The 24958-nt window shown below is 39.1% G+C and overlaps 1 protein-coding gene across 2 annotated transcripts in view; it reads left to right on the top strand.

Moving 5' to 3' along the window:
• Window positions 1-24958, top strand: part of erp44 (endoplasmic reticulum protein 44) — a 55065-nt gene that overhangs the window by 5989 nt on the left and 24118 nt on the right. For both annotated transcript variants that reach the window (XM_062984077.1, XM_062984078.1), the window contains exons 2-4: window positions 14497-14569; window positions 16118-16157; window positions 16629-16744. In XM_062984077.1, the coding sequence (XP_062840147.1) occupies window positions 14497-14569; window positions 16118-16157; window positions 16629-16744 (229 nt within the window). The remainder of the gene's footprint in view (window positions 1-14496; window positions 14570-16117; window positions 16158-16628; window positions 16745-24958) is intronic.

Below are 24958 nucleotides of genomic sequence, written 5' to 3'. Positions count from 1 at the left end.
ACATATATATGCAAACATTTTGAGAAATTGTTCTAATAAATTATAGTAATTAAAACTAGTTCCTTATCCTTGCTTATGTATCTTTGTAGACTACAAAAACTCTAATATCAAAACAATGCGTATTTTAAATATTTGTGCTTTATTGTATATTCTAAAAGTAGAGAAAAGATTGGCCACAATAAGTTAATTAAGAACATTCAGTGGAACTTTGTTTCACAAGCTCTTGGTATGAAGGACTAGCACCATACTTATGCTACTAATTACCAGGATATGGTAACCAATTCTTCAGAAACCTACATTGGTGCCCATGTTTCTGCTTTTGAGGAACACTGCATTATCATTTGACCCTCATCACACCTGTTGTAGTTCAGCCTGTGATACATGTGATAGTGTCCGATGTCAATGGGGATGCTGTGATTTCTGGGCCTGTGTCTGATGGTAATGGGAATGATGGTTTTCCTGACAGGCCTGGCTCCAAGGCCTGAGGTTTCTCTTGAACAGTGGATGATCAGGGCCAAATTCTGGAGATAGGCCCTCAGCAGTCTTTCTCCGAGAATTGGTCTTCTGAGGATGATTTGTCAGGTTCAGAATTTAATGAGCTTGAAGATAGAAGACAAGCCTTTTATAAACGAAGCTAGAGTTCACAGGTCCGGTCTCCGGGAAAAAGAGAAAATAAATCCTTATCTGGGGGAAAGTGAAACATAATGTGTTGTTTTCATTGCATGAGACAGGAAAGGCTTTATAAGAGACTAGGGAATGATTTTTATCTCAGTGTGGTCAACGTTGAATTTTCATGACAGTCTTGCTTTCAGGTGGATTTCAAGTTTCATGGTTCCTGTTTTGCCAAATTCCTGTTCTGAGTATTGGGATCTTATGCTGCCTTGTTCTTGTGGATTTTGCAACCTTGTTCCTTGTGTTTTATCTTTGTACCTGAAGATTCATGGACAAATTGTTATCTATGGAAGCTATCTTTTTGTTTTCATCATTTTTATTGCTTGGCTCTCGTATACTCTTCAATAAACTGCTTGCTGATTATACTCAATTGTTGTGGTGTCTAAGGTCAGAGGGGTTCCTGCTCTGGGATACAACAGTTTGACCACATTCAACCTCACCTCTGAACCTTTAACATCAGGATGTCAGTCGAAGGAGCTGCAGGAGGGAGTCCTCCAGATGCTGACCAGATCAGCGCTGTGGAATATCAACAGTTGCAGGATGAGTTTCTGATTGAACTGGGAGAGTTGAAGACTTTGAGAACTCAAATAGGGTGGCAGCCCTTTTTGGCGTTGCCTTCCAAGTTTTGTGGAGAGGCTTCAAAGGTACATGTTTTCAGAGGACAATGTATTTGGCTGCTCCGAAGGCAGAATATCCAACAGAAGATTTAAAAGTAGCTATGGTTTATAGCCTATTAGATGGCCCAGCAGCACTTTAGGCTACTGCTTTAATGGATGCTTGGGAGGTGAAGCTGAATACGGTCCAGGACTTTTTGGACCATATCCAGGAAATTTGGGGAAGTCCAGTGACATGGGAGATGGTGGACCGCAAGTTACGACATTTATTTCAATGGGAGATGCCTTTGGCTCAATACACTGTGGATTTCGAGGTGCTGGCTCAGCAAGTGGGATGGAATGATGAGATCCTGTGAGGATAGTTTTTTGAGGGCTTGAATTCGGAAATGTGATTAGGCCAGGGGGCAACGGAGCATGTAGCTAGATGAGTCACGCCCTCACAGGGCACGACCAACTCCACTCCGTGGCGGCCTACCCCACCCATTACTCAGTGTGATGAAGAAGAACCAATGCAGCTGGGCCATGTAAGGCCCAAGATTGATACAGCGGAGAAGGCCAGACGCCAGCAGTTGAACTTGTGTTGGTATTGCGGAGTGGCTGGGCACTATTCCCGGAAGTGCCCTGCCAAGAAATGCCCGATGCTGAGGGTGGCTACAGCGATGTTGGAGACAGCAGTGGCAGAGACTGGGAGACTAAGGGATGTGCTCAGAAGACGGCAGGGGAAGGGTTTGACCGAGCCTAGAGAGGCTTGCCAGTTTTGTTGCTACCCCCCCCCCCCCCCCCCCGGGGCCTCAGACTGGAGTTTTGTTCCTGTTGTTGGTCACCTTGTGGTCTGCCAAAAGAGGGCTTGTCATAGTGCATGTTATGGTGGACATGGGTGCTACTAAAAATTGCTTATTTGTTAGTAAATAATCAAGGTATACCAAAAAGACAAATGGATTGGGAACCAATCAAAAGATACTTAGAAAATGAGAAAATTAAAGTATTGATATGAGGTTAAAAATGACTTTGGGATAAGGAAAATAACTGTTCCAGACTGGGCAATAAAGATGGAAAGGTGACACCGGAGACGGACTACATAGAAGAAGAAATGACGATAGATGGAATTTATGTAATACAACATACAATAGATGGAAGTCTTTTTTTTAGTTATAGTTATATTATATTGTTTTTTCTTTGCTTTTTTGTTTTGTCTTTTCTTTTTATTTCAGCTTATGTTTGTTCTTTTTCCCGTATTCCCCACTCACTGCCCACCCTTTCGTTATGTATGCCATAATTTGGATAAATGTTGAATTCAATTAAAAAAAATTTTTTAAAAAAAGTGCTTGGGTTTATACCAAGCTGGACCTCAGAGGGGCTTAAAATTTGGTCTGAATCCGGAAGGCAGATGAATGGAAGATCTCATTTGTCAGACACGCATTCTTGACCATGGGATCACAATCAGTTTTTCCCTAAGTTTACTGAAGTCAGTTTTCTAGAATGCATGTCTGACTATGCTTGATGTCCCCTTTATCTGTGTAACAAACTTTGGAAGAACTTTTGTCTAAGGAATCTGCTACTTTCCCTCCATCAACCAGGCCATTAGTGATGGTTAGGACCAAATCTAAAATAGGAGCCCCCGGTGGTGCAATGGATTAAGCACTTATGCCAACAGGACTTCTGACCAATCGTCAGTGATTCGAATCTGGGGAGTGGGGTGAGCTCCTGTCTGTCAGCTCCAGCTTCCCTTGCAGTGACATGAGAGAAGCCTCCCACAGGAAGGCAAAACATCAAGCAAATGGCCAATTCTCTCACACCAGAAGCGACTTGCAGTTTCTGAAATTGCTCCTGACACACACAAAAAAAAACCCAAAATCTCCTTGTTATCGCTTTCATCTTCTGGACCATGAAGTTGTCTGCAAGGCATGTAGAGGTCACCTACTATCACCACACATCTTTTTTGAGGTTTAACAGGTACCATTCCATGTGCTGAAACTTGCACATTCTCTTTGAACAAACACCATTGCACTTCTTGCTGTTCTGCATCATAACTGATGCTAGAGAAAGCTTCAAATTGATTCTGTAACTACAGACTTATGTAATGATTAGTGGTCTTTCTACATCTGTGTGTAACTTTCTTCAAAGTGTTTCCTTAGAGGGGAGTGACCTCATCCCCAGAGAGATTCCCTGTATGATTTTCCTGCAAGAGCCTGGTCTGCTGGGTCCAAGGCGACCTCTTTCTCCCTGATATGTTGTATTGTGGATACCTGGGCCTCAGGGTGCTAGACCTTCTCTTCTGACTTGCACTTCCTGCAATGTGCAGAAAGTGAGCTCCCTCGCCATCCATTTTTATTAAAATTAGGTAGAGAATAGAATAGATGACTGGTTTTTTTTACAAGCTTTATATTCTGGGTTCTTTTTTTTTGTTTTAGCTGTAAAACAGTGACATTTATTTATTTATTTATTTATTTATTTACATCGCTTTTGCCCCGCCTTTCTCCCCGAGGGGACTCAAAGCGGCTTACAATAAATAGGCAAAAATTCAATGCCTAAAAACAATGTAAAAACAACAATTCATATAAAAAATCTACAAAACAACAATTCATATAAAACAGATATCATTGCAAAATAAAATCACATTATATAAAATTTTAAGCATCCTAGGAGCTAGCTATAATTTACTTTTAACATGTAGTTATAAAAATATACATGTGCATTTAACTTTCTATATCTAGTTTAGCATCTGTGAAATTGAGTAGAAAAAATTATATTTATTTATACCCCGTTTTATCTCCCCTGAAGGAGGTACCCGGCCAGTTTGATTTCCTCCCAGCGACACTGGTGTCATCAACGTTTCTTTTAGCAGTAGCAGTAGCATAGGGCAGCCTCTCATGTGGCACAAATACAGTAATCCGTGAATATACTTTTCCTCCACTCACAGTGTTTTCAAACTTTTGAAGAAGGGTGTGCAGGTCTTGAATTGGCTTAAGAGCCACATTCGGATTTCTGCAGTTATTCCCATGTATTTTGTTGGGAGAAATACTGTATGATACTAGTATGATGGAGACAACTGTGGGATTGTAAATGTACTAATGTGTGCAGTAAAATGATGCTTATTAAACATATGTTGATTGGTTTGAATAGTAAGCATGGAAAGTTACCTTTAAAAAGACTGAAGATAATGACACATTTGAGCTATCTTTAACTGAGGAGTGATTGATTTCCTGAGTCCCACTACTGCTCTGCTGTGGATGGCTTCAGCCTGTCATTAACCTGAATTCTTCGTAAAAGCAGTTGCAAACCTATATATACTGCCATCATAATAATCATTTATTTATACCTTTATTTATACACTTTTTCTCTCCACAAGGAGACTCAAAGTAGGTTACATTAAAAGCATTTCAATGCAATTTACAATTTACAAATATACAAACATTAAAACAATTAAACATCAGTGGTATTAAAAATTAACAGTTAAAATCCATAAAAATATGATCATAGCTAAAAATCACAGTTCCCCTGACTTGATTTTTTAAAAGCAGCATGAAAAGGGATTGTTATCAATTATATAGATGTTCTTACATAACAATACATATTCATGCTGGCATTTTGAGTTAATAAAAACTTTTAAAAAGCATATCACTCAGTCCTAATACTTCTTTTAAAAAGCATATCACTCCGTCCTAATAAGTCCTAATATTTCATGGGATAATTTTTCTTGAAAAGAGGAGTTTTTCCTTACCCTATATATTAAATAGCTGAGATTATTGCGGGAGTAGAATGCCTTTACATCAGTGATTCTCATCAGGGTTAAATAAAATGGACTTTTTGAGATCTTATTTATTTTTATATTTACAAGAGCCAAGGTAAATACACAAAAAAATGTCAAAATGTATGGCTCCATAGTATAGTTTTAATCTCATAGATGGCTATTAGTTGAAATGGAAGGATGTGACAAATCAGAATGTAGATTTAAACTCTTACCTGAAGTTATTCTAGTCCCTTTTTCTTGAATTATGGTGAATGTTGTATTAGAAAAAGAATTATGACTTTGCATTGATGCATGCTCTTTTCGCCTGAGGTCAAAAGGAGAAGTTTGAGAAGAGGTGAAAGTTTTGGTGGAAGGAGAAGTTTTTATTTGAAGACTTAAAATATTTTCAGTCAGTAATAAAAAATTATTCATTTGGCTGCTGTATGAGAATTACCATAGGATACACCATATGAGAAGGTCTCCACTTTGCTTTCAGTTCTTGAATTTTATATATGTGACTAGCTTGGATATCCGGCAATGCCCGGGTTATTTGAAAAGGACCTTGTTTGTTTTTGGATGTTAGGTAATATCAGTTTGGTCATATGTTATGCTATTTCTTAGAAAAAACTCAGTCTTTGCTTTTGTTTTTTATGAATGCTCCCATTAGAAAATGCATAAGGATGTGGATGAACTACAATTCCCAAAAATCTTGGGTCAACCCTCCCAAAACTCCTCCAGTTGTCACAGTTGGCCATGTTGGGTCTCTGCCAAATTTGGTCCAGATCCATCATCTGGGTTCAGTGTTCTCTGAATAAGGGTGAACTATAACCATCTGATGCCAAAGTCAATCGCCTCGAGTTGGCCCCATATGCCAAGTTTGGTCCAGATCCGTCATTGGTGGGGTTCAGAGGGTTCACGGAATACAGGTGAACTATAACTCCCAGAATTAAAGATCAATCACCCCCAAAGTCCACCAGTATTCCCAGTTTGCCATGTAGAATTTGTGTACCAAGTTTGATCCAGATTCATCATCAGATGGGTTCAATGTTCTCTGGATACAGGTGAACTATAACTCCTGGATGTCAAAGTCAATCATCCCCAAACCCCACCAAATTATTATCAGTAACAAAGAGTTTTACTGTATGCCACCTACATGTTCCATACCTCATTAATTTTTAATTATTTTGTTATTGTTTAGTGTGAGCTAACACTAAATTCTGAAAAATCATAGGATGCTTCTATTTTAATGTATTCTTCTTAAAGGTTTTCAGTTAATTTATTTGGGATTTCATGCTAAATGAGTAAAAGAAGGATGTTTTGTTTTACCCCAAGATATTTATGACAGTATGTGGTACAGAGGGAAGCAGCATAGGGCTCTTTCTTACTAATGATCCTTTAATTAGTGAAGACAGCTCAGTGAGTATGTGGGCACCTCAGGGATTACCTCTAGCTGACATTTAAAGCTGATGTAGTTTTAAAACCGTATAATTACTGTCTGGTGGAATTCTTTTCTACACCAAAGGATCATGCTTCTGTATTGATAGTATTGTTTTAAACCTGTACCTATATTTATACATAAAATTATTGTTCTTTTACATTCAAGATTAGCTTCATTCTGAGAGTTTGGTCAAATAGATTATAAACATAACTGATTCTATCCAAAAAGTTCCAGTGTTAAAGGCCTTTTTGTTAATAATTAAGCAATAAAGTTGTATTTCAAGCACTGTAAATTTTAATTCAATGATAAAAAATGTACCATTTTAAAATTAGTCAGGGGATCCTATGTTAGTTTTAGCTCCACAAAACCAAGAAATAGAAACTTAAGACAGCGGTCTTAATAGATATCTCCTATTATTAACAATGATGTTTTGCAATGCTATGGGGACTATCTATTTTATCAGTTAATGTCAGACCAGTCACACTTTTCCTTGGGTTCTCAAGCCTAAATCCAGATAGGGAAGATAAAATTCCCAAGATCTGCTAAGATGGTTCCTATGTCGTGCTTTTGGTGTTGTTGTTAAGCCTTAACAGTATGTCTAGAGAAAAAAAAATTCTGTTAGTCTTTGTAACTAGGATCTGTTGCTAACAGGATGGCCTAAACAACGGCTTAGGGCCTTTTCTAACTCATTCCATCTTCTTTATCACAACATAACACAATGAAGGTTTTCACATATCAATCCAATAAAGTAGCCAATATGCGACTCATAGGCTGTACATCGCTCCTGACCATAGTTGCAGCTGGTGGATCCTCCCAGTCTCTTCCCCTTAAAATTTTTAGTTTCTCAAGATGTCCATTAAAAAGGAGAATTGCTGTTCTGGAAACCTCTTTAAATTCTCGTTTAAAATAATGTTATCCCAAACGGTACCTTATATTGTTGAAGGCTTTTATGGCCGGAATCACTGAGTTGTTGTGAATTTTTCAAGTTGTATGCCATGTTCGATCAGCATTCTCTCCTAGCATTTCACCTGCATCCGTGTCTGGCTGCTGGAATATTGCCCTACATCCCAAAAAACTCACAGCAACCCAGTACCTTATATTCTCCCAAAATAGAGTTTTTATTTGAGCCGGAAGAGAGGTGTGAATATTCTGGTACAACTCCTGACAATCTATAAAAGAAACAAATTTGCCCTCAGTCTTCTTGGTTCATTCGATCCTGCACCTATGAAACTAAGGAAAAAAATCTCATAGTGGTTGTCCAAGTAATTATAACTAGCAAGTTTTGATCACTATCTGTATATCAATATTAAAAGGCTCTTAAACCTAGAAGTGGCTGATAGATAAAAACATAATCTGTAACACTTCTCCCAGATGAAACTCTAGTCACATAATCTGATGTACAGGCAATCCCCAAGTTATGAACACGATAGGTTCTATAGGTTTGTTCTTTTAGTTGAATATGTATATAAGTCGGAACAGGTTCATTTTTTAAGTGTAACTCCAGCCAAAACTCCAGTATATTTTAGCTTTGGATAGCATAGGGTGTTGTTTTGCTGTATAGGGTGTTTTGTTTGGTTTTCTGTGCCTCTGGTTAGAAGATGTCACCTTACTTTCTGCCCCTGTGATAATTGGATTTTGAAAAAATTGACTTGTTATAAAAACAAGGATTGGTGATAAAGCTAAAATTGAGACACCTTTCCCCATGATAACACTTTCAGGAGTAAATTTCCCTTGCTAGGGATTTCTCTCACTTCCTGTTGTCTCACCCCTGTTCTTGTCATGAAAAGCTTTTATTGGTTAGTTGCATTTTTACAGATGTCTGATATGTCACAAAGAAAGAATGCGAAAAAGTGTATGTTGTTGGAACGGGGAGGGAGTCTTACACAAAATTATAATTTTTATAACTACAGTAGAGTCTCACTTATCCAACATAAACGGGCCGGCAAAATGTTGGATAAGCAAATATGTTGGATAATGAGGGATTAAGGAAAAGCATATTAAACATCAAATTAGGTTATGATTTTACAAATTAAACACCAAAACATCATGTTATACAACAAATTTGACAGAAAAAGTAGTTCAATAGGCAATAATGCAATGTAGTAATTACTGTATTTACGAATTTAGCACCAAAATATCACGATGTGTTGAAAACATTGACTACAAAAATGTGTTGGATAATCCAGAACGTTGGGTAAGTGAGTGTTGGATAAGTGAGACTCTACTGTAAATAATCTCAAGTCCATTGACAGACATTATAACTCTTGTTCTTAACTATGAGTCATTTGTAAGTCTGGTGTTGTAACTCGGGAACTGCCTGTATCTTCTGTTCAGAATAAGTTTTATGTTGGCATTCTAAAAAAGCCAGACATATACCAAAAATTCTGAGTTACACCCTTTTGTTTTATAAAGAAAGATTGTCCTACTGTATGGTTAATTTCTTGAAGATACCTAGAATGTGCTAACATAGTATCACCAGAGCTCATTCGAACTTTAAAATCACCAACCATATAAACATATGTAGTTAGATAAAGTGCCTCATTGTGAACAATCTATATATTGTTCTAATTAATCCCAGTGGATCCTTGTCTGTAGAAGTTGTATCACTTTATAAACGATATTACATTAGAGTTCTAAAGTGCAGGTTCCCATTTCCCTATTGCCCGGTTTGCTTATGCAGAATTTGAGAAATGTAGTTTAGGGCAGGGCCTTTTAAATTCTCAGCCATCGAGGTCCTCTGCTTCCATAAACTACATTTCCCAGAATTCTGCAGGAGAAAACTGGACAATAGCAAAACAGGGACCTCCACTCTGACATGATATTGTCCTTAATCAAAGTGGCATAGTATATAGTTCCATAACTAAAAAGCCTAACAACTTTCATATTAAGCAACACTGAAACCAGATAATGCAGATACATCAAAACAGGAGTCCACACACTAAAGCCCACAGGTCTGATGCGGCCCTCCAAGGTCATTTACCCACACTCTGCCTTAAACTTTATACTTAGAGTCGCCCTCTGTCTGAAAGGACTTGAAAGCACACAACAACAACAGTCTTAATTAACTTGATTATTTCATCAACCAAAAGCAGGCCCACAGTTCCAATTGAAATACTGGGAAGTTTTGTAATGTTAAATCTTCTGGGTTTGAATGTTTCCTGTTGAAGGTGGGTGACCGGGACAGATTGGGGATTCTGCTGGTGTACCGTCCACCCCGCGACACAGCTGTCTCTCTGCCAGAGCTTGCTGAGTTGGTCTCCAGTGTGATATTGGAGCCCCAGCAACTGATAGTCCTGGGAGACTTTAATGTCCACATGGAGTCCAACTTATCAGGAGCAGCTCTGGGACTGCATGGTTGCCATGACAGCCATGGGTCTGTCCCAAGTGATTTTTGGACCCACCTATAATGCTGGATATGCTGGACTTAGTTTTTATTGTGAACGGGGTAAATATTGGAGTGGAAGAGCAAAAAATTATTCCATTGTCATGGACAGATCATCACTGGATCAGTTTTAGACTAACTGCGACCATAAACCTCCGCAGGGGTGGAGGACCAATTAAGATGGTCCGCCCCAGGAGACTAATGGATCCCGATGGATTCCTGATGTCTCTTGGGGATTTATTTGGCATGCAAGCAGATGATCCTGTTGAGGCCTTGGTCAACCTCTATAACACCAAGGTGACCAGGGCCCTTATCGTCATGCAGAGTCAACCCAGCTTCTTGGTATACTGATGAGCTGGCGGAGATGACGCGGGCGAGATGGAGACTAGAGTGTCACTGGCGGAGGACTCGGAGTGTGCCCGACCGAACACAAGCTAGAGCTTCACTTAAGGCCTATTCCATGGCTTTGGGGGCAGCCAGAAAAGCTTTCTCGACTGCTCACATTGCATCTGCAACTAATAGACCGGAAGAGCTGTTTCAGGTGGTTGGTGAGGTTCTCCGTCCACATGGGGGGAGGAGACCACTAACCACCCGACAGCCAGATGTGGCGAGTTTGCCCATCACTTTGCAGACAAAGTCGATTGGATATGTTCCGACTTAGATGCCAAACTTAGAGCAGTTCCAGGGGAGGTAACCGAGGCATCTGCTTGTCCGATTTTAATTGATTTGTTTCAGATTGTTCGCCCGGATGATGTCAAGTGGATCCTTGAAGCTGTGCGGGCGACTACTTGCGCTCTGGACCCTTGCCCTTCGTGGCTGGTAAAACTGGCCAGCGGGGGATTGGTGTTGTGGCTGACTACGATTGTGAATGCTTCGTTGGATCAGGGGCGTTTTCCATCTAACCTTAAACAGAGAGTAGTAAGACCTCTCCTGAAAAAGGTGTCCCTTGATCCGTTGTTGCTGAACAATTACTGCCCAATTTCCAATCTCCTGTTCTTGGGCAAGCTTCTCTTGGACATCTCAGTGGCTTTCGATACCATCTACCATGGTATCCTTCTGAGTCGGCTCTCTGGAATGGGTATTGAGGGTACTGCTTTGCAGTGGCTCCACTTCTTCCTAGAGGGCTGTATTCCGTTGGTGAAGCTGGGAGACTCCTGCTCCTACCCCTGGCCGTTGACCTGTAAAGTCCCACAGGGATTTATTCTCTCTCTCATGCTTTTCAACATCTGCATGAAACCTCTGGGTGAGGTCATCTGGAGTTTTGGGGTTGGGTGCCATCTCTACACTGATGACACCCAGCTTTAACACTCTTTTTCACCAAACTCCAAAGAAGCCCCTTGTGTCCTGAACCAGTGCCTGTCTGCTGTGGTGGACTGGATGAGGGTGAACAAGCTGAGGCTCAATCCAGACAAGACAGAGGTCCTCCTGGTCAGTCACATGGCCAATCGGGGTATTGGTCCGCAGCTTGGGGGTCCTCCTGGACACGGCGCTGACACTTGAAGCTCAGGTATTGGAAGTGGCTGAGAGGGCCTTCGCACAATTAAAGTTTGCGCGCCAGCTGTGACCATACCTCGAGAAGTCTGACTTGACCACGGTGTTCCACACCTTAGTTACCTCCAGAGTGGATTACTGTAACACACTCTACGTGGGACTGCCTTTGAAGACGGCTCGGAAACTCCACAACGAGCAGCAGCCAGGTTGCTAATAGGAGCAAACTATAGGGAGAGGACTACCCCCCTATTGAAATAGCTCCACTGGCTGCCGATAAATGTCCGAGCCCAATTCAAAGTGCTGGCTATTACCTATAAAGTCCTCAACGGCTCGGGTCCAGCCTATCTTTGTGATCGCATCTCCTACTACAAACCTGCACAAACTCTTCAATCCACCGGAGAGGCCCTACTCTCGTTGCCATCCTCGTCTCAAACATGATTGGTGGGGACGAGAGGGGGGCCTTTTCAGTCATGCCCCCCCTCCCCCGGCTCTCCTGAGAGAAATTAAATTAGCACCTACATTGATGTCTTTCAGAAAAGCTTTGAAAACTTGTTTTTTTCTAGCTAACTTTGACTGAGGTGAACAGTTGATTGAGTTGGGTCTGAGAATTGTGTAATTCTCTGAATATTACTTCAACCCCCCCCCCCCCAAGAAAATAGGAATGAAGTTTGGCAGTATTCCTAGATCCATGTTGTTACTGGAGTCCCAGATTTGTAATTTGGACAGGAATAACCTAGCCACAGTTATAAATGTACTGGTAACTTCCTGTTTAGGCTGTTATAATGCCCTCTAGGTGGGACTGTCTTTGAACAAGACTCTGAATTTTTAGGTAGTGCAAAATGCAGCAGCTACTGTATTTCATTACCTAATAGTCACCATCGTATGATAGTTGCCCCCCCCCCTTTTGGGAAAGACAAAATTGGTATTTTGTTCTTCCCCACATGCAAGTTGCAGCCGTAGTTCACTGCCCTTTGGGTGCTACAGGGTTTGATTTGTCTCCTAGCTGAGTCAAGCTCCACAGTGCCAAAGAAAGATGGCAGGCAGGTGGGGAGTGAAGTCTAATTGTTCAGGTATATGTATCTCATCTAGATAAAGTAATACTAATAGCAATAGCAATAATAATAATAATAATAATAATAATAATAATAATAATAATAATAATAATAATACTTTATTTATAACCTGCCCTATCTTCCCGAGGGGACTTAGGGTGGTTTCCAACAAAAGTAACAAAGTCTGCAAACATTCAGTGCCAAAAACAGACAAACGACAAATCAAATCAAAACAAAAAACAAAGACAATCTCAATATAAACTGATATGGCACATCACACACAGTTACTACCTAAAAGACTCTTACAAGTTAAACTAAAATGACATTAAAAATATTAAATAGTTTACAGCTTTCAACCGGCTGAGGTAGGTGTTCAATATGTAGGTAAGGATATATATAGAGGTGTACAAGTCTTCCTCCTCTCCGTATGTTAAAATCCATAAATGGGTTTTTAAAAGCTGTTTAAAGGAGAGGAGAGAGGGGCCATTTTTAGTTCTTTTGGGAGGGACTTCCAGAGGCGGGGAGCGACCACGGAGAAAACCCCCTTTCTCATCCCCACCAACCACGCTTGGCACGGGGGTGGGACCAAGAACAGGGCCACCTCCACTGACCACAGTTCTTGTGCTGGTTTGTATGCGGAAATGCGGTTTTTCAAATAGTCTGGACCCAAACCAAAACTAACACAGAGGATCATGTTTTTATGGTTTCAAGCCATAGTGTTACCTTCAATATTAGAAGAGTTATATCTCTACCAGTTGAAGACTATTTGAGTAATCCCTTGTGGGCTGTTGTACATTTCTTATTACCCTTTGTGGAAACTTCATTCTGCATTAAAAGATCAATTCTTTTCAGGCTTATTATCTGAAAGAAAAAATGGTTTTTGAAGCCATGTTATTGTGAGAAGTTTCAAAAGCTGCTCATAAAGTCTCACTGAGATAAATCTATATATATACAAATGTAGTGTGCATAATTAGGACCAAGTTAACACCAAAATCACTGGGCCAACTCACACCAAATTTGGCCAAAAACTAACCACTTTCCAAGGATTGACCATCAAAAAGAAAAAGAAAACTCCATGCCCGTATGTAGAAAGTGGCCAGGCTTTTAAGCTGCACGCCAATTTAGTGCAATTCAAGCTGGCCAAACAAGAATTCCCCTACAAAGGAAGTAGCCAGACTTCAAAGCGGCTCTTTAAGGTGCTATTCCAGCTCGCCAAACAAGGTTTCCCCTAGGTATAACACAGCCTGGCATTGAAGCTGCAAGGCTTTTCAGTGCAATTCAACCAGACCAACAAAGGATTAACCTTGGTAGAAGGCGGCCAGGCTTTCAAACAGCAATACTACTCTGTACTATTGAAGCTGACCGACCAAAGGATCCTCTAGGTGGCGAGCAGCCAGGCTTTGAAGCAGCGAGGCTATTCACTGCCATTCCTCCTGGCCAACAAAGGATTCCCATATGCCACAGCAACGTGTGGCCGGGCACAGCTAGTAAGGGTATAAATCAGTTTTGTTTTGCTGTCCTGTAAAGTGGCTCCAGGGTAGTTTCTTGAATTTATGGGTGCCGAATATGCTTCTAATATTATTCAAAACTAGATACTTTGTGGGGCATGACTTTAGGTTTACTCTCTTTAAAAATTTCATTTCAGAAACCTAGTTGTGTTATCATAATGCAATCTCAATTGAAAATAATGCACCATTTCCATCACACCATATACACTTCCCATTGTAGAGAAACATTTAATTACAGTCCTGACATTGCACTTCGTTGAAATAAGTTGGAAAAATTTATTTCTGCTTTTTAGAACTTAGCTGAATTTCAATGGTTACAAATACTATACTAGTACTGCACATGTACTTTATAAGCCTCATTGATAATAGCTAGTGAAGTTTACTGTTGCACCCTGGTCCTATTTGATAAAGAAAAGGAGTCTGAAGCTCTCAGTTTAAGAATTTAAGCTTCTTGTGAAGAGGGAAAAAAATTCGGCATGTTTGTTCACTCATTTTTTTCCTGAACGGTGAGCACTTAAAAATTTACATCTGCCTTATTCATGGTAGCTTACAGAACAGTTTGTAAGAAGTTTTTTCCCCACACATACTCTGATGTTTGCCCTTTTACAGGTGTCTTGGCTCTTTAATCCAGCAAGAAGTGAAATAACAAGCCTTGACAGTGGAAACATAGATGATATATTAAGTAAGTACTCAAGGACATTATCTTCTCAAGTAGTTTATTACATGCATTCTGTGGCTGGTTTAACTTGGCTTTGATAATCAAAAGTTGTCTTAAAATAAAGAATTTATTTTAAAATACATTCTTTTGAATAATTTGAAGAATGCCATATTTCAAAATTGAGCTCAGCTATATTTGGAACTCAGTCATTACTGGAGAAGATGAGGGAACCTTTCATAATGCAGATTTAAAACTAAACGCATTTGATTTATGTGTTAGTGTCAGTAAACTGAAGGATGAATAAATTGATTATTATGACTAATTTGTATCATTGATTATAATGAGTCTAGAGTGTAAATTAATCCGAATTCAACTCATTGTTAGTCCATAGGTGCAGGAGGGAGAAGAGAGAAAGCATATTAATTCAAAACTATTTTTTATTATGTATACATTTGTACCCCGTATCTCAAAGTGAACTGGTGATAGTGCAGTGCTCAAAGATCCTAGTACTGTCTTGGTGCTTGTAAAAGAAGATTAAAGTATCTGTGTTACAAAGGGTGTGGGAATAAGATTGCATCTAGAGCACTTGGAGTGTTTTGTGTCTGTGATCTCAGTACTAATAACTGTAAAGCTGTGAGTTAATGTTAAATCAACTTTAAGAATTGTAAGGGTCCAGTATCGTTGGGTAATTTTAAACTGTTATGAGTTGACCGGGGGATGGACCCTTTGGATCTTGTGTTACAGTTCCCATCACCTCTAACTAATGTCCATGCTGACTGAAGCTGATGGTGATTGAGGTTTAGCATGACATGAAGGGCCACAGTTTCTCTTCCCCTATTTTGGCCAAACCACTTGACTAAGTCTGTGACTGAGATGGGATTTGCACTAAGGAGTCCTGGCTCAGTTGTATTACATTTTATTTATTTTATATTTTCCCCATCCTTTCGTAAAACTGGCATCCAAGATATCTTTACAAGATAAAAAGATACAATTTTAAAAATATCTAAGTAATGAAGTCTCTTAATCTTTGTAGCAGCTGAAGAAATTACAGCAACATGCTGAAAAGGAGAATACTGGGAGAGTAGCATAGTGTCCACAAATAAGTGGATTAGCTCAATAACAATAGAAGAACATTTGGGCCAAGTGGACCCACTGCATTAGGCATGCTGTTACTTAAAGACTTTCACTGATCATTGATCAGACTTATGCATTTCAAGAGCATTCACCCTTCAATGAATGAGATTTGCACCGACCAGTGAAAAACACTGCAGAGTGCTTTATCTGCACAGATCAATGTGCTGCAGAAAGAACTGACTGAGTGACATCTTAATTATGATAACACGGAAAGCCTTTTTAGAATGAAGATAAATAGAGAAGAAAGCTAACTTAGTAAACTGGTTTGGGTACCGGTAAATCTTTATGAATTGTGACAGGCCCAAATCCTCTCTCTTGCCTTTGTGAAAGCTGTACTGTCAAGATAGTTGCTCCCTCTTCTTTCCCCCCTGCACTGGTTTTGTTACCTTTGTAGGCTTTGTGCTGTCAAAACAAAATGTTTTTCTTTTTTCCCTTCAGACAATGCAGATGTTGCTTTAGTGAATTTTTATGCTGATTGGTAAGTGCTTCTACTTTTTCAGACTAATCTATTAGTGTAATTTGTTGTTTTCAACCTTTTTAAATTGCAGAACAAAAAGCAACACAAGATAAAATATATTAAAAATAATTATAATATACTGTTCAGATGCATTTTCTTAAATTCTGGTATAAAACCATTCTCTATACTTCGTTGGTGTTGCCAAATGATATCTCATTCTACAAGATTACAAATTTCAAAGTTCTGTACACTTCTTGGAGCTCCTCTCCTGCTCCTCACTAAAGGGGGAAACTTAGTGATTTTTACCTTGCATTCAGACATGTTCAACCTAGCTCATTCTTTACTTTTTTCCACAAAGAAATCTAGTTTCTTATATTTTGTAGAATTTGTATTGTAAGCAATGCATCACCTTCATAGTTATAATGGCTTTCTGTTTTCAACTAGTTCTTTTTTGAGTAAATGCTGTTTACTTGGTGTTTTCTCTTTCAACAGGTGTCGTTTCAGTCAAATGCTGCATCCTATTTTTGAAGAAGCTTCTAATGTTATTAATGAAGACTTTCCAAATAAGAATCAAGTTGTATTTGCCAGAGTAGATTGTGATCAGCACTGTGAGTAATTTATTTTTAACTGTTACTGTTTTAAATATAGCTGAACAAATTAAAGTATCGAAGTGTCTTTACAGCAATTATATTTGACAAAGAGAAGTGATGCTGATAAAGCAGTTATACTTTTCTTTAAAAAGGAGGAATGTTTTAACATGTACACTGTTTCCTATTGAAGGAAAGTATTTTTAAACCTAGTTGTGAGGTAGATAATTCCTTCTGATTTTTCCCAAAATTGAAACTTCAGTCTGCAAGAGAAATCTTGTTTTGGCACTTCAGGTAATGAATCTGTTGTACTCTTCCATGATATCAAATATGTTTCTTACAGCCGACTTACAAATGACTCATAGTTAAGAATGGGGATGAGACAATAGGAAGTGAGAGAAATCTACCCCTAGGAAGGGAAATTCACTCCTGAAAGAGTTATCATGGGGAAAAGCGTCACCAATCCTTGTTTCTACAACAAGCCCCCCCCCCCCCCCCCCAAATACAATTATCACAGGGACAGAGACTGAGGTGAAATCTTCTCAACAGGGGCACAGACAGCAAAACAAACTCCACAGGGGTATTAACTCTTCCCTATGATATCCAAAGCTAAAATATATCATATATATTTTTAACCGGAGTTACACTTTACAAATGTACCTGTTCCGACTTACATATTCAACTTAAGAACAAACCTTCAGAACCTATCTTGTTCATAACTTGGGGACTGCCTATACCTAGTTTTATAGCATGGTTTGGGGATATTTAAGAGCAGTCGTATCAAAAGCATAGATTATTTTCATTTTGCAAGCAGTAGCAGTGTCTGATTAAACTGCTGGAAATACCATCAGAAGTATCAGAAAATTGTTTGGATTAAACTGTCTTTTGTAGTGGACCATACAAATCAGTCCCCACAATGCAGAGGTTACTGCCTGAAAGTTCCCTCTTCGATGTATCAGTCTTGCCAGTTAAATGGAATTAGCACTGGTTTTGGCATGCTTGAGGGGTGGGGGTGAAGTGTTGGCATGTTGATAACATGCAATTCTATTTCTCCTTTGTTTCTAAGTTGTTTTGCTCTTACTTCTGGCAATGGAGTGGGATCTATTATCTTATCTTTATAGTTCCAAGGTTGTAGTTCAAGTGAACTCCAGGCTCTGATATCCAGGCAATGACTGTGATCAAGAGGGCATTTTCAAAGGGAAACTCATGTGCCAACAGTGGCAGTTACTGTTAGTTAAATCTGGCCATGACGATACATGCCATAGTTAAATTTTAATTATAATCATTAAAGTAGTTCTGATTGTGTTAGCTCTGTATGGGGATGCTGCAGCCATAGTCTTTGACTGGGACCTGTTACAGGGAGCATGTGAGTCCCTTTTTAGAGAAGCTTGGCTACCAGTCTTTTTTTAGGCATGCTATCCTTCTTTGATTCTTAAGACACACATTATATTACCAGCAGAAAAAAAACTATACACATACCCATGATTCTAAGATGTACCCCATTTCTATGGGGAAAATGTGAGCCTTAGAATGAATGAAAAACAGTAATTCACAGACTTGTGACATATAAAGCTCTGTATTTCTTGAAACCAGGCTATTTGGAAAATATCTTCTATATAAGCTTGTGTGGATTTTAGTATCTTCAGTAGAGGGTCTTAATGCTCTCATCAACCTTGAGGCACTTCTTAAGGGACATGAGAGACTTTCTTGGTGGCCCCTTCCAGGTTCTGCTACTTATTATACTTTCTATTGTCCTTCTACTGGCAGGCAAATATATATTTTATTCAGGCAGGTAAGATGGCCTGCATCTAAAGGGAATCTGACAGTTGCCTTTATCTTTATTTGTTATTTTTAATTGGTAATTCTATCTTTTGTGTGGTCTTGTAAAATGTCTTGTTGAAAATAAAATCTTAATGCTTCTTGTTAAAAATTTAATTTATATTGTATTATTGCTGAGTTCCTTGAGTACCACTTTGCTAGAAAGGAAGGATATTAATAAAATACAACACTAGACATTAACATTAAAATAAATAAAATGCTGTAGGCATATGGAAGCTCATGCACCTATATAGAGGGGTTTACTGGATTGCAGACTGAATGTATAGCTTAAAGCTTACACCTCACCTCTTTCCTCCCTCATTTTTCTTCTCTGTAAATCCAATTGTCATTCTTCAATATGGCAGCTCTATCTGTTTCAAAGAGCAGCAATTTTGATGTGAATGGGAATGTCTAAGAATATTTTAAGTATGAACTATAACATATGTTGATGAATAAAACAGCCATAACTTTGCCTCTATTTGCTTTTCTATATTTTCAATTTTAAAAGTATATTAAAGTAGTTCTGATTGTGTTAGCTCTGGTTGTATCAAGTGTCAGGGTTTAATGAAACTATTTAAAATGTTCTCTGTTTGATTTGTGAATGAATTCAAACAGCATTTCATGTCCTTGCATTTTTTATATTTTGTGAAATAGAACTTCCAAATTCACACAGTGTTTTTGTACTCCTACTGACTGCTCACTACTCGTTACCATTATTGAACCTCATTCTTAGAGTTTCCATATAGTTTGTGAAATGTAGGATTGTTTCACATGAGGTATTTGGCTTTTGGTCATGTGGGAAAATGTAGTGTTGAACTGGCTGCTAGATGACACCTAAAATCTGCAGATTTTATCATGGGGATTATTGCAACTTGTACCTGGATGTAACATCCAGAGTTGTGGAACTTTAGAGCAAAATTTCCTATGCAGATTTCCTTGAAAAAATTAAGCTTGGTTTACGCTCACATGCCCCTGCTTATCCTATTGTTTGGTAATACAGTAGAGACCCGCTTAACCGAGCTCCACTAATCTGAGTGTCCGTATTATCCGAGGCCCTGGGCACCCTCGCTCTCTCCCTCCCTCGCTCACCCTTCCCTCCCTCCCTCGCTCACTGGCTCGCTCAGGGAGAGGAGGATTGCCAGGAGCAGCAGCGGGGACAGCCTGCAAGCATCCCTTGGGAGCTGCACTGCCTCCCGGTGCTTCTCCCGGCGATCCTCATCTTCCTCTCCCTCGATAACCAGTCTGCCAAGGGAGAAGGGGAGGAGAATCGCCGGGAGAAGCGATGGGGGAAGTGCAGCCCCCAAGCGGGGCTTCCAGGCTACCCCCAGCACTTCTCCCAGCGATCCTTGTCTTCCTCTCCCTCGATAGCTGACTATCGAGGGAGAAGGGGAGGAGGATCGCCAGGAGAAGCAATGGGGGCAGTGCAGCCCCCAAGCTGGGCTTCCAGGCTACCCCCAGCACTTCTCCCGGTGATCCTCATCTTTCTCTCCCTTGATAGCCAGCCTGCCGAGGGAGAAGGGGAAGAGGATCGCTGGGCGAAGCGATGGGGGCAGTGCAGCCCCCAAGTGGGGCTTCCAGGCTACCCCCGGCGCTTCTCCCGGTGATCCTCTTCCCCTTCTCCCTCGGCAGGTTGGCTGTCGGGTCCTGCATGTTTTTATAGCATCTTGCCAATTTCTGGGGGGTAATGTACCACTAGTAAATCATTTTGTACCAATTTCTTTTAGGTCAAATGCATAAGTAATAGTATATTTTAATCTTTTGTTCCAACTTCTTTCCCATTCTTCCATTTTAATTGGGTGTCCTATGTTAGTGGCCCATTTTGTCATGCAATCTTTCACTACTTCTATTTCTATAGATCATTGTAATAATATCTTGTATATCTTAGTAATTGCTTTCTTTTCTATTTGGATTATTTTGGCCCATACAGATTCTTTTTCCATAAATCCTATATAAAATTGTTTTATTTGTTTTTGTGGTCTTAATGTATAATTACCTTTCTGTTTCATCAGTATTTCTTTGTATCTCGGCCACTTTTCCCAAACTAGCTCTCTTATTTGAATAGTTTCCCAAACTTTAATTAATGCCGGTGTTATAAAGTGGTTACCAAAGTTCTTTTCGACTTTTCTTCTATCGTACCACAAGTACGAATGCCATCCTCTTCTGAGGTTGAATCCTTCCAATGTTAATATTTTCATCTTATTTAAATTGGTCCATTCCTTTATTCTCACCAAGGCATAAGTTTCGTAGTACAATTTCAGATCTGGGAGGCTGAAGCCGCCCCTTTTTTCTCATCTGTTAGGTTTATACATTTTATTCTTGGTTTTTTCCCTTGCTCAATAAATTTGGTAATGTCTTTGTTCCAGTTTTGAAAATCTGTCAGTTTCTTAATATTGGGATAGTTTGAAAAAGAAATCACATTTTGGGGAGAATGTTCATTTTGATGACTGATATTCTACCCGTTAGTGAGAGATGTTTATTCTGAGTCCTGCTACTTTCCCATGTTCTTCTATTTTTGTCATCCATTTTTGTATTTTTTCTAGTGGGTTTTCTACTATACATGTCAAATCATTGGCAAAAGCCCATGTTTTGTATTCTTCTCTTCTTTTCTTCACTCCAATTAAACTTTTATTCTTTCTTATTTTGTTCATTAGAATTTCAAGTGATAATATAAATAATAAAGGTGATAAGGGTTCCTTTGTTTATCTTGAAGCTGTTTGCTTCATGACTGTTTATTGTAAGTTTTGCTTCTTAATAATAATAAAATACCGCTCTATCTCCTCGAAGGGACGCAGGGCGGTTTCCACCATAAGTAAAACATTCAATTACCAAAACAAGAACATACAACACAACCATAATAAAACATCAACACAATTACTATTTAATACAACATATTCATTTAAAATTTAAAACCTGTTTCAGCGCTAATCCATTGGGTGAGATTCAATTACCAATGGACAAAATTCCAGGATGGGCCTAACCAGCTGGAGTCCAGAGCTAGACGCTGGAGCTAAGGCTAGTGCAGCAGTGAACATGGGTAAAGTGTAAACTGGTGGCCAGGATAGGGCTTGGGTTACTCCATCTCAAGGCCTCTTGAGCTTGGGTTACTCCATCTCAAGGCCTCTTGAGCAGCTATTAAAACTAGTGCAACCTTGTATTGGGCCGAGAGATGGGTAAAGTGCAAGTAGGGTCCTAGCCAAGGGCCAAGGTAGGAATTGGAACTAATAGTTTTCAAAGGCCTGCGGGAACCACCAGGTTTTCAGGTCCCTATGGAAAGAGGATATTGATGGGGCTAGCCGTATCTTTTTTTGGAGGGGGGGGGGGCGTTCCAAAGGCGGGGTGTTACCACCAACTGCTCCTGAGACAGTGGTGGGAGCGAAAGAAGGGCCTCCCCGGAGGATCTAAAGGACCACACCAGTACATAGAGGGAGATGAGATCGCGGAAATAGGCGGGTCCCAAAGCTTTTAGGGCTTTCTTGAGATTCATAAATTGATTTTATCGCATTTATGAAATAGTGGTCCATATCTAATTCTTTTATCAGGAGTAGGAAGAAATCCCAGTTCACATTATCAAACGCCCTTTCAGCATCTAAGGCTATTAGGGTGCATTCTTTTTTGTTATTCTTTTCATAATATTCAATTGTGTCTATAATTGTTCTAACGTTGTCTTTTATATGTCTTTGGGGGAGAAATCCAGTTTGATCATCTTTTATCCAATCGTTTAAGATACTCTTTAGTCTTTCTGCCAGTATGTTTGCAAATAATTTGTAATCTGTGTTCAATAATGTAATTGGTCTATAATTTCTTACGTTGGTAGGGTCTGGTTTTTCTTTATGAATCATTGTAATAGTCGCTCTCTTCCATGAGTCTGGGATTATTTGGTGTGTCAACACTTGGTTCATTATCTTCTTCAAAATAGAGATTAGCTGTTCTTCAAATAACTTATAATAAATAGCTGAGATCCATCTGGACCTGGTGCTTTGGTTAGGTTTGTTTTTTTAATAGCTTGCCAAATTTCTTCCTCTGTTATTTCTTTAAGGTTTCTCTGTGATAGTCTGATTTTTTTTTTGTAGTTTTTGTTCACTCAAATATTGTGATATATCTTCTTTCTTCATCTGGTCCTTTGAGTACAATTTCTTATAAAATTTGTTGAATTGATTAATAATGTCCTTGTTTATTGTGAAAACTTTATCTTCTATACATATTTTTGTCATGTGCTGAGTTTGCCTTTTTTTCCTTGCTAGTCATTTCCCGGGTTTATTGGCATTCTGGAATTGGTATTGCTTAATGAATTTTAATTTCTTTGCTATTTGTTCTGTTTCTAAAGAAGTTCTTTGTGTAATTTGGGATTTTCTTTCTACTTTTTAAATTTCCTCCATAACTTTTATTTCTTTGTCTCGCTTTTTATTTCTTAAAGCATTTTGTTGTATACAGTGGCCCTGCATCACCACTTTGCTGGCGTCCCATACTGTTTGCATTGAAATTTCAGGTGTATCATTAATTGCAAAATATTCCTTTATAATTTCCTTGTTTTTGTTTATGTCTTGTTCTTTCTTTAACAGATTTTCATTTAGGCGCCATTTTCTGTGTCTTTGGAATTGATTTAAAATGACTTCTGTGGGGCAGTGGTCTGAATGCGTTCTGGGTTTAAAAAAATTATTTTCCCGATCTTTGTGGTTAATATATTTGGGTTGCATACCATATCAGTTCTGGACCAGCTTTGATGTCTGTTTGAGAAGAAGGTGTCATCCTTTTCTCCCCTGCGATGTGGCCTCCAGGTATCTTGTAAGTTTAATTTGTAAAATAGGTTTTAAAAAGTAATGGAAAGTTTTCCTCTTGTTTTATCTTTTAGTTTCTTCAAGTCTTTTCTCTTATCTATTTTAGTGTCCATTACTCCGTTGAAGTCTCCCAATATCATTAGTTCTTCTTTTAAAATTAGATTTTTAAATTTTTTTGCAAAGGTAGTTTTGGGGCCATTCGGTGCATAGATATTGAATATGAGTATTTTTCCCCCTCAACTCCGAACCAATGTCTCTTGGAATCTTCCCCTGCCGACTTCTGCCCTTTCTTCAAGGCTTATTCCAGTCACTCTTTCCACCCTTGCTTCAGTCTCCGCTCCTCCATTCTTCCATTCCTCCCTCTTCTGCCTACTCTGCCAGCATCCTTTGCCTCACCCCTTCCCTTTACTTCTGCCGGAAAGGCTCTTCTGTCCTTCTTTGTTTAAAGAAGGACTTGGTAGACAAAAATACTTTCTTCCCAAGGTCAGTCATTATGCTTTGTTTTGCTTTTCATGGCATCTCCCCTAAATTTCTGAGTCTTCAAGGGCTTTTCAGGAACCTGCCCTAGTATATTGCGAGGGTCGCTAGTTGAGTTTATCATTTTAATGGATTAAATTAAAATTTCCCTTATTAAATCTCTCTGTCTTCAATTATACTTACTCTTTTACTTTTTTGGCAGGTGCTGTTTTACGATGATTGAGAATAATTTCGCTAAACTTATTCTTTTGTTGAGCTGTCAACTCGTCTTCTCTTTGATTTAAAATGTGTATGGGGCAGCTGTTAGCCTGGGATCTTCCTGCCGGAGTCCTGGTTCCCCTTTCCACAACCCGCTTGTCCTGTGGTCACCTTATCCAGGTCCCAGAGGCTCTACCCTTGAGGGGAGAGAGCCTCACACAACCATCGGTTTGGTGATCTGAAGGCTCTGCGTTCCTTCTGACCTCAATGCATCAGTAAGCAATTGCAATTGCTCTGCAAAGTCGCTGGAAAGGACTGGCACTCAGAGAGCACTCAGAGTGCCCTGCCAGCCCCCATGCCACACTGCCACACTGGAAGTCCGTGTCATCTGTCTTTTTATTTATATTGGTTTCACTTTCTAGAATTTCCACTTGGTCATTAATAAATTTTAATTACTTTTATATTCCTAGTCATTTGATGTACTCCTTTAATTTCATTCATCTCTTTCTAATCTTCTTTCAATTCTTTCTTCATTTTTGCCGAATTGTTATTTACCATATCACATATCTAATCTCTTACAATAATTTCTGTAACATTTCTGAACAACTTGCCCTTCCTGCTATGTTGTTAGAAATTGTTGTAAATTATGTAAGCGAAAATGAAAGTTAGATCACTCCCTTTATAGTTCTAGTTCTTCTATTTTTTTCATCTGAAAGTCTTCTCTTTTCCATGAGATTGTAGTATTAGAACAAATAAAACGGTATGTTGTCTTTTTGACAAATTAACAATAAGCACCCGTAGCTCCAACAACACAGCAAACATCTCTTTGTTTTATTTAGTACTTTCTTTTCCAGTAAACAAAGCACTTTCCCAATTAAACTGTAATCTCACCATCCAGCAGTTTAATATTCTGAGAAATACTTTCATAAGCACAAAATAAGATGCATTCTGTTTTCAAAACCTTCTT

Source organism: Anolis carolinensis, chromosome 6, assembly GCF_035594765.1.
Source record: "Anolis carolinensis isolate JA03-04 chromosome 6, rAnoCar3.1.pri, whole genome shotgun sequence".
NCBI lineage: Eukaryota > Metazoa > Chordata > Lepidosauria > Squamata > Dactyloidae > Anolis > Anolis carolinensis.
Note: the sequence above shows the minus strand (reverse complement) of the source record. Positions and strands in the feature narration are given on the sequence as shown.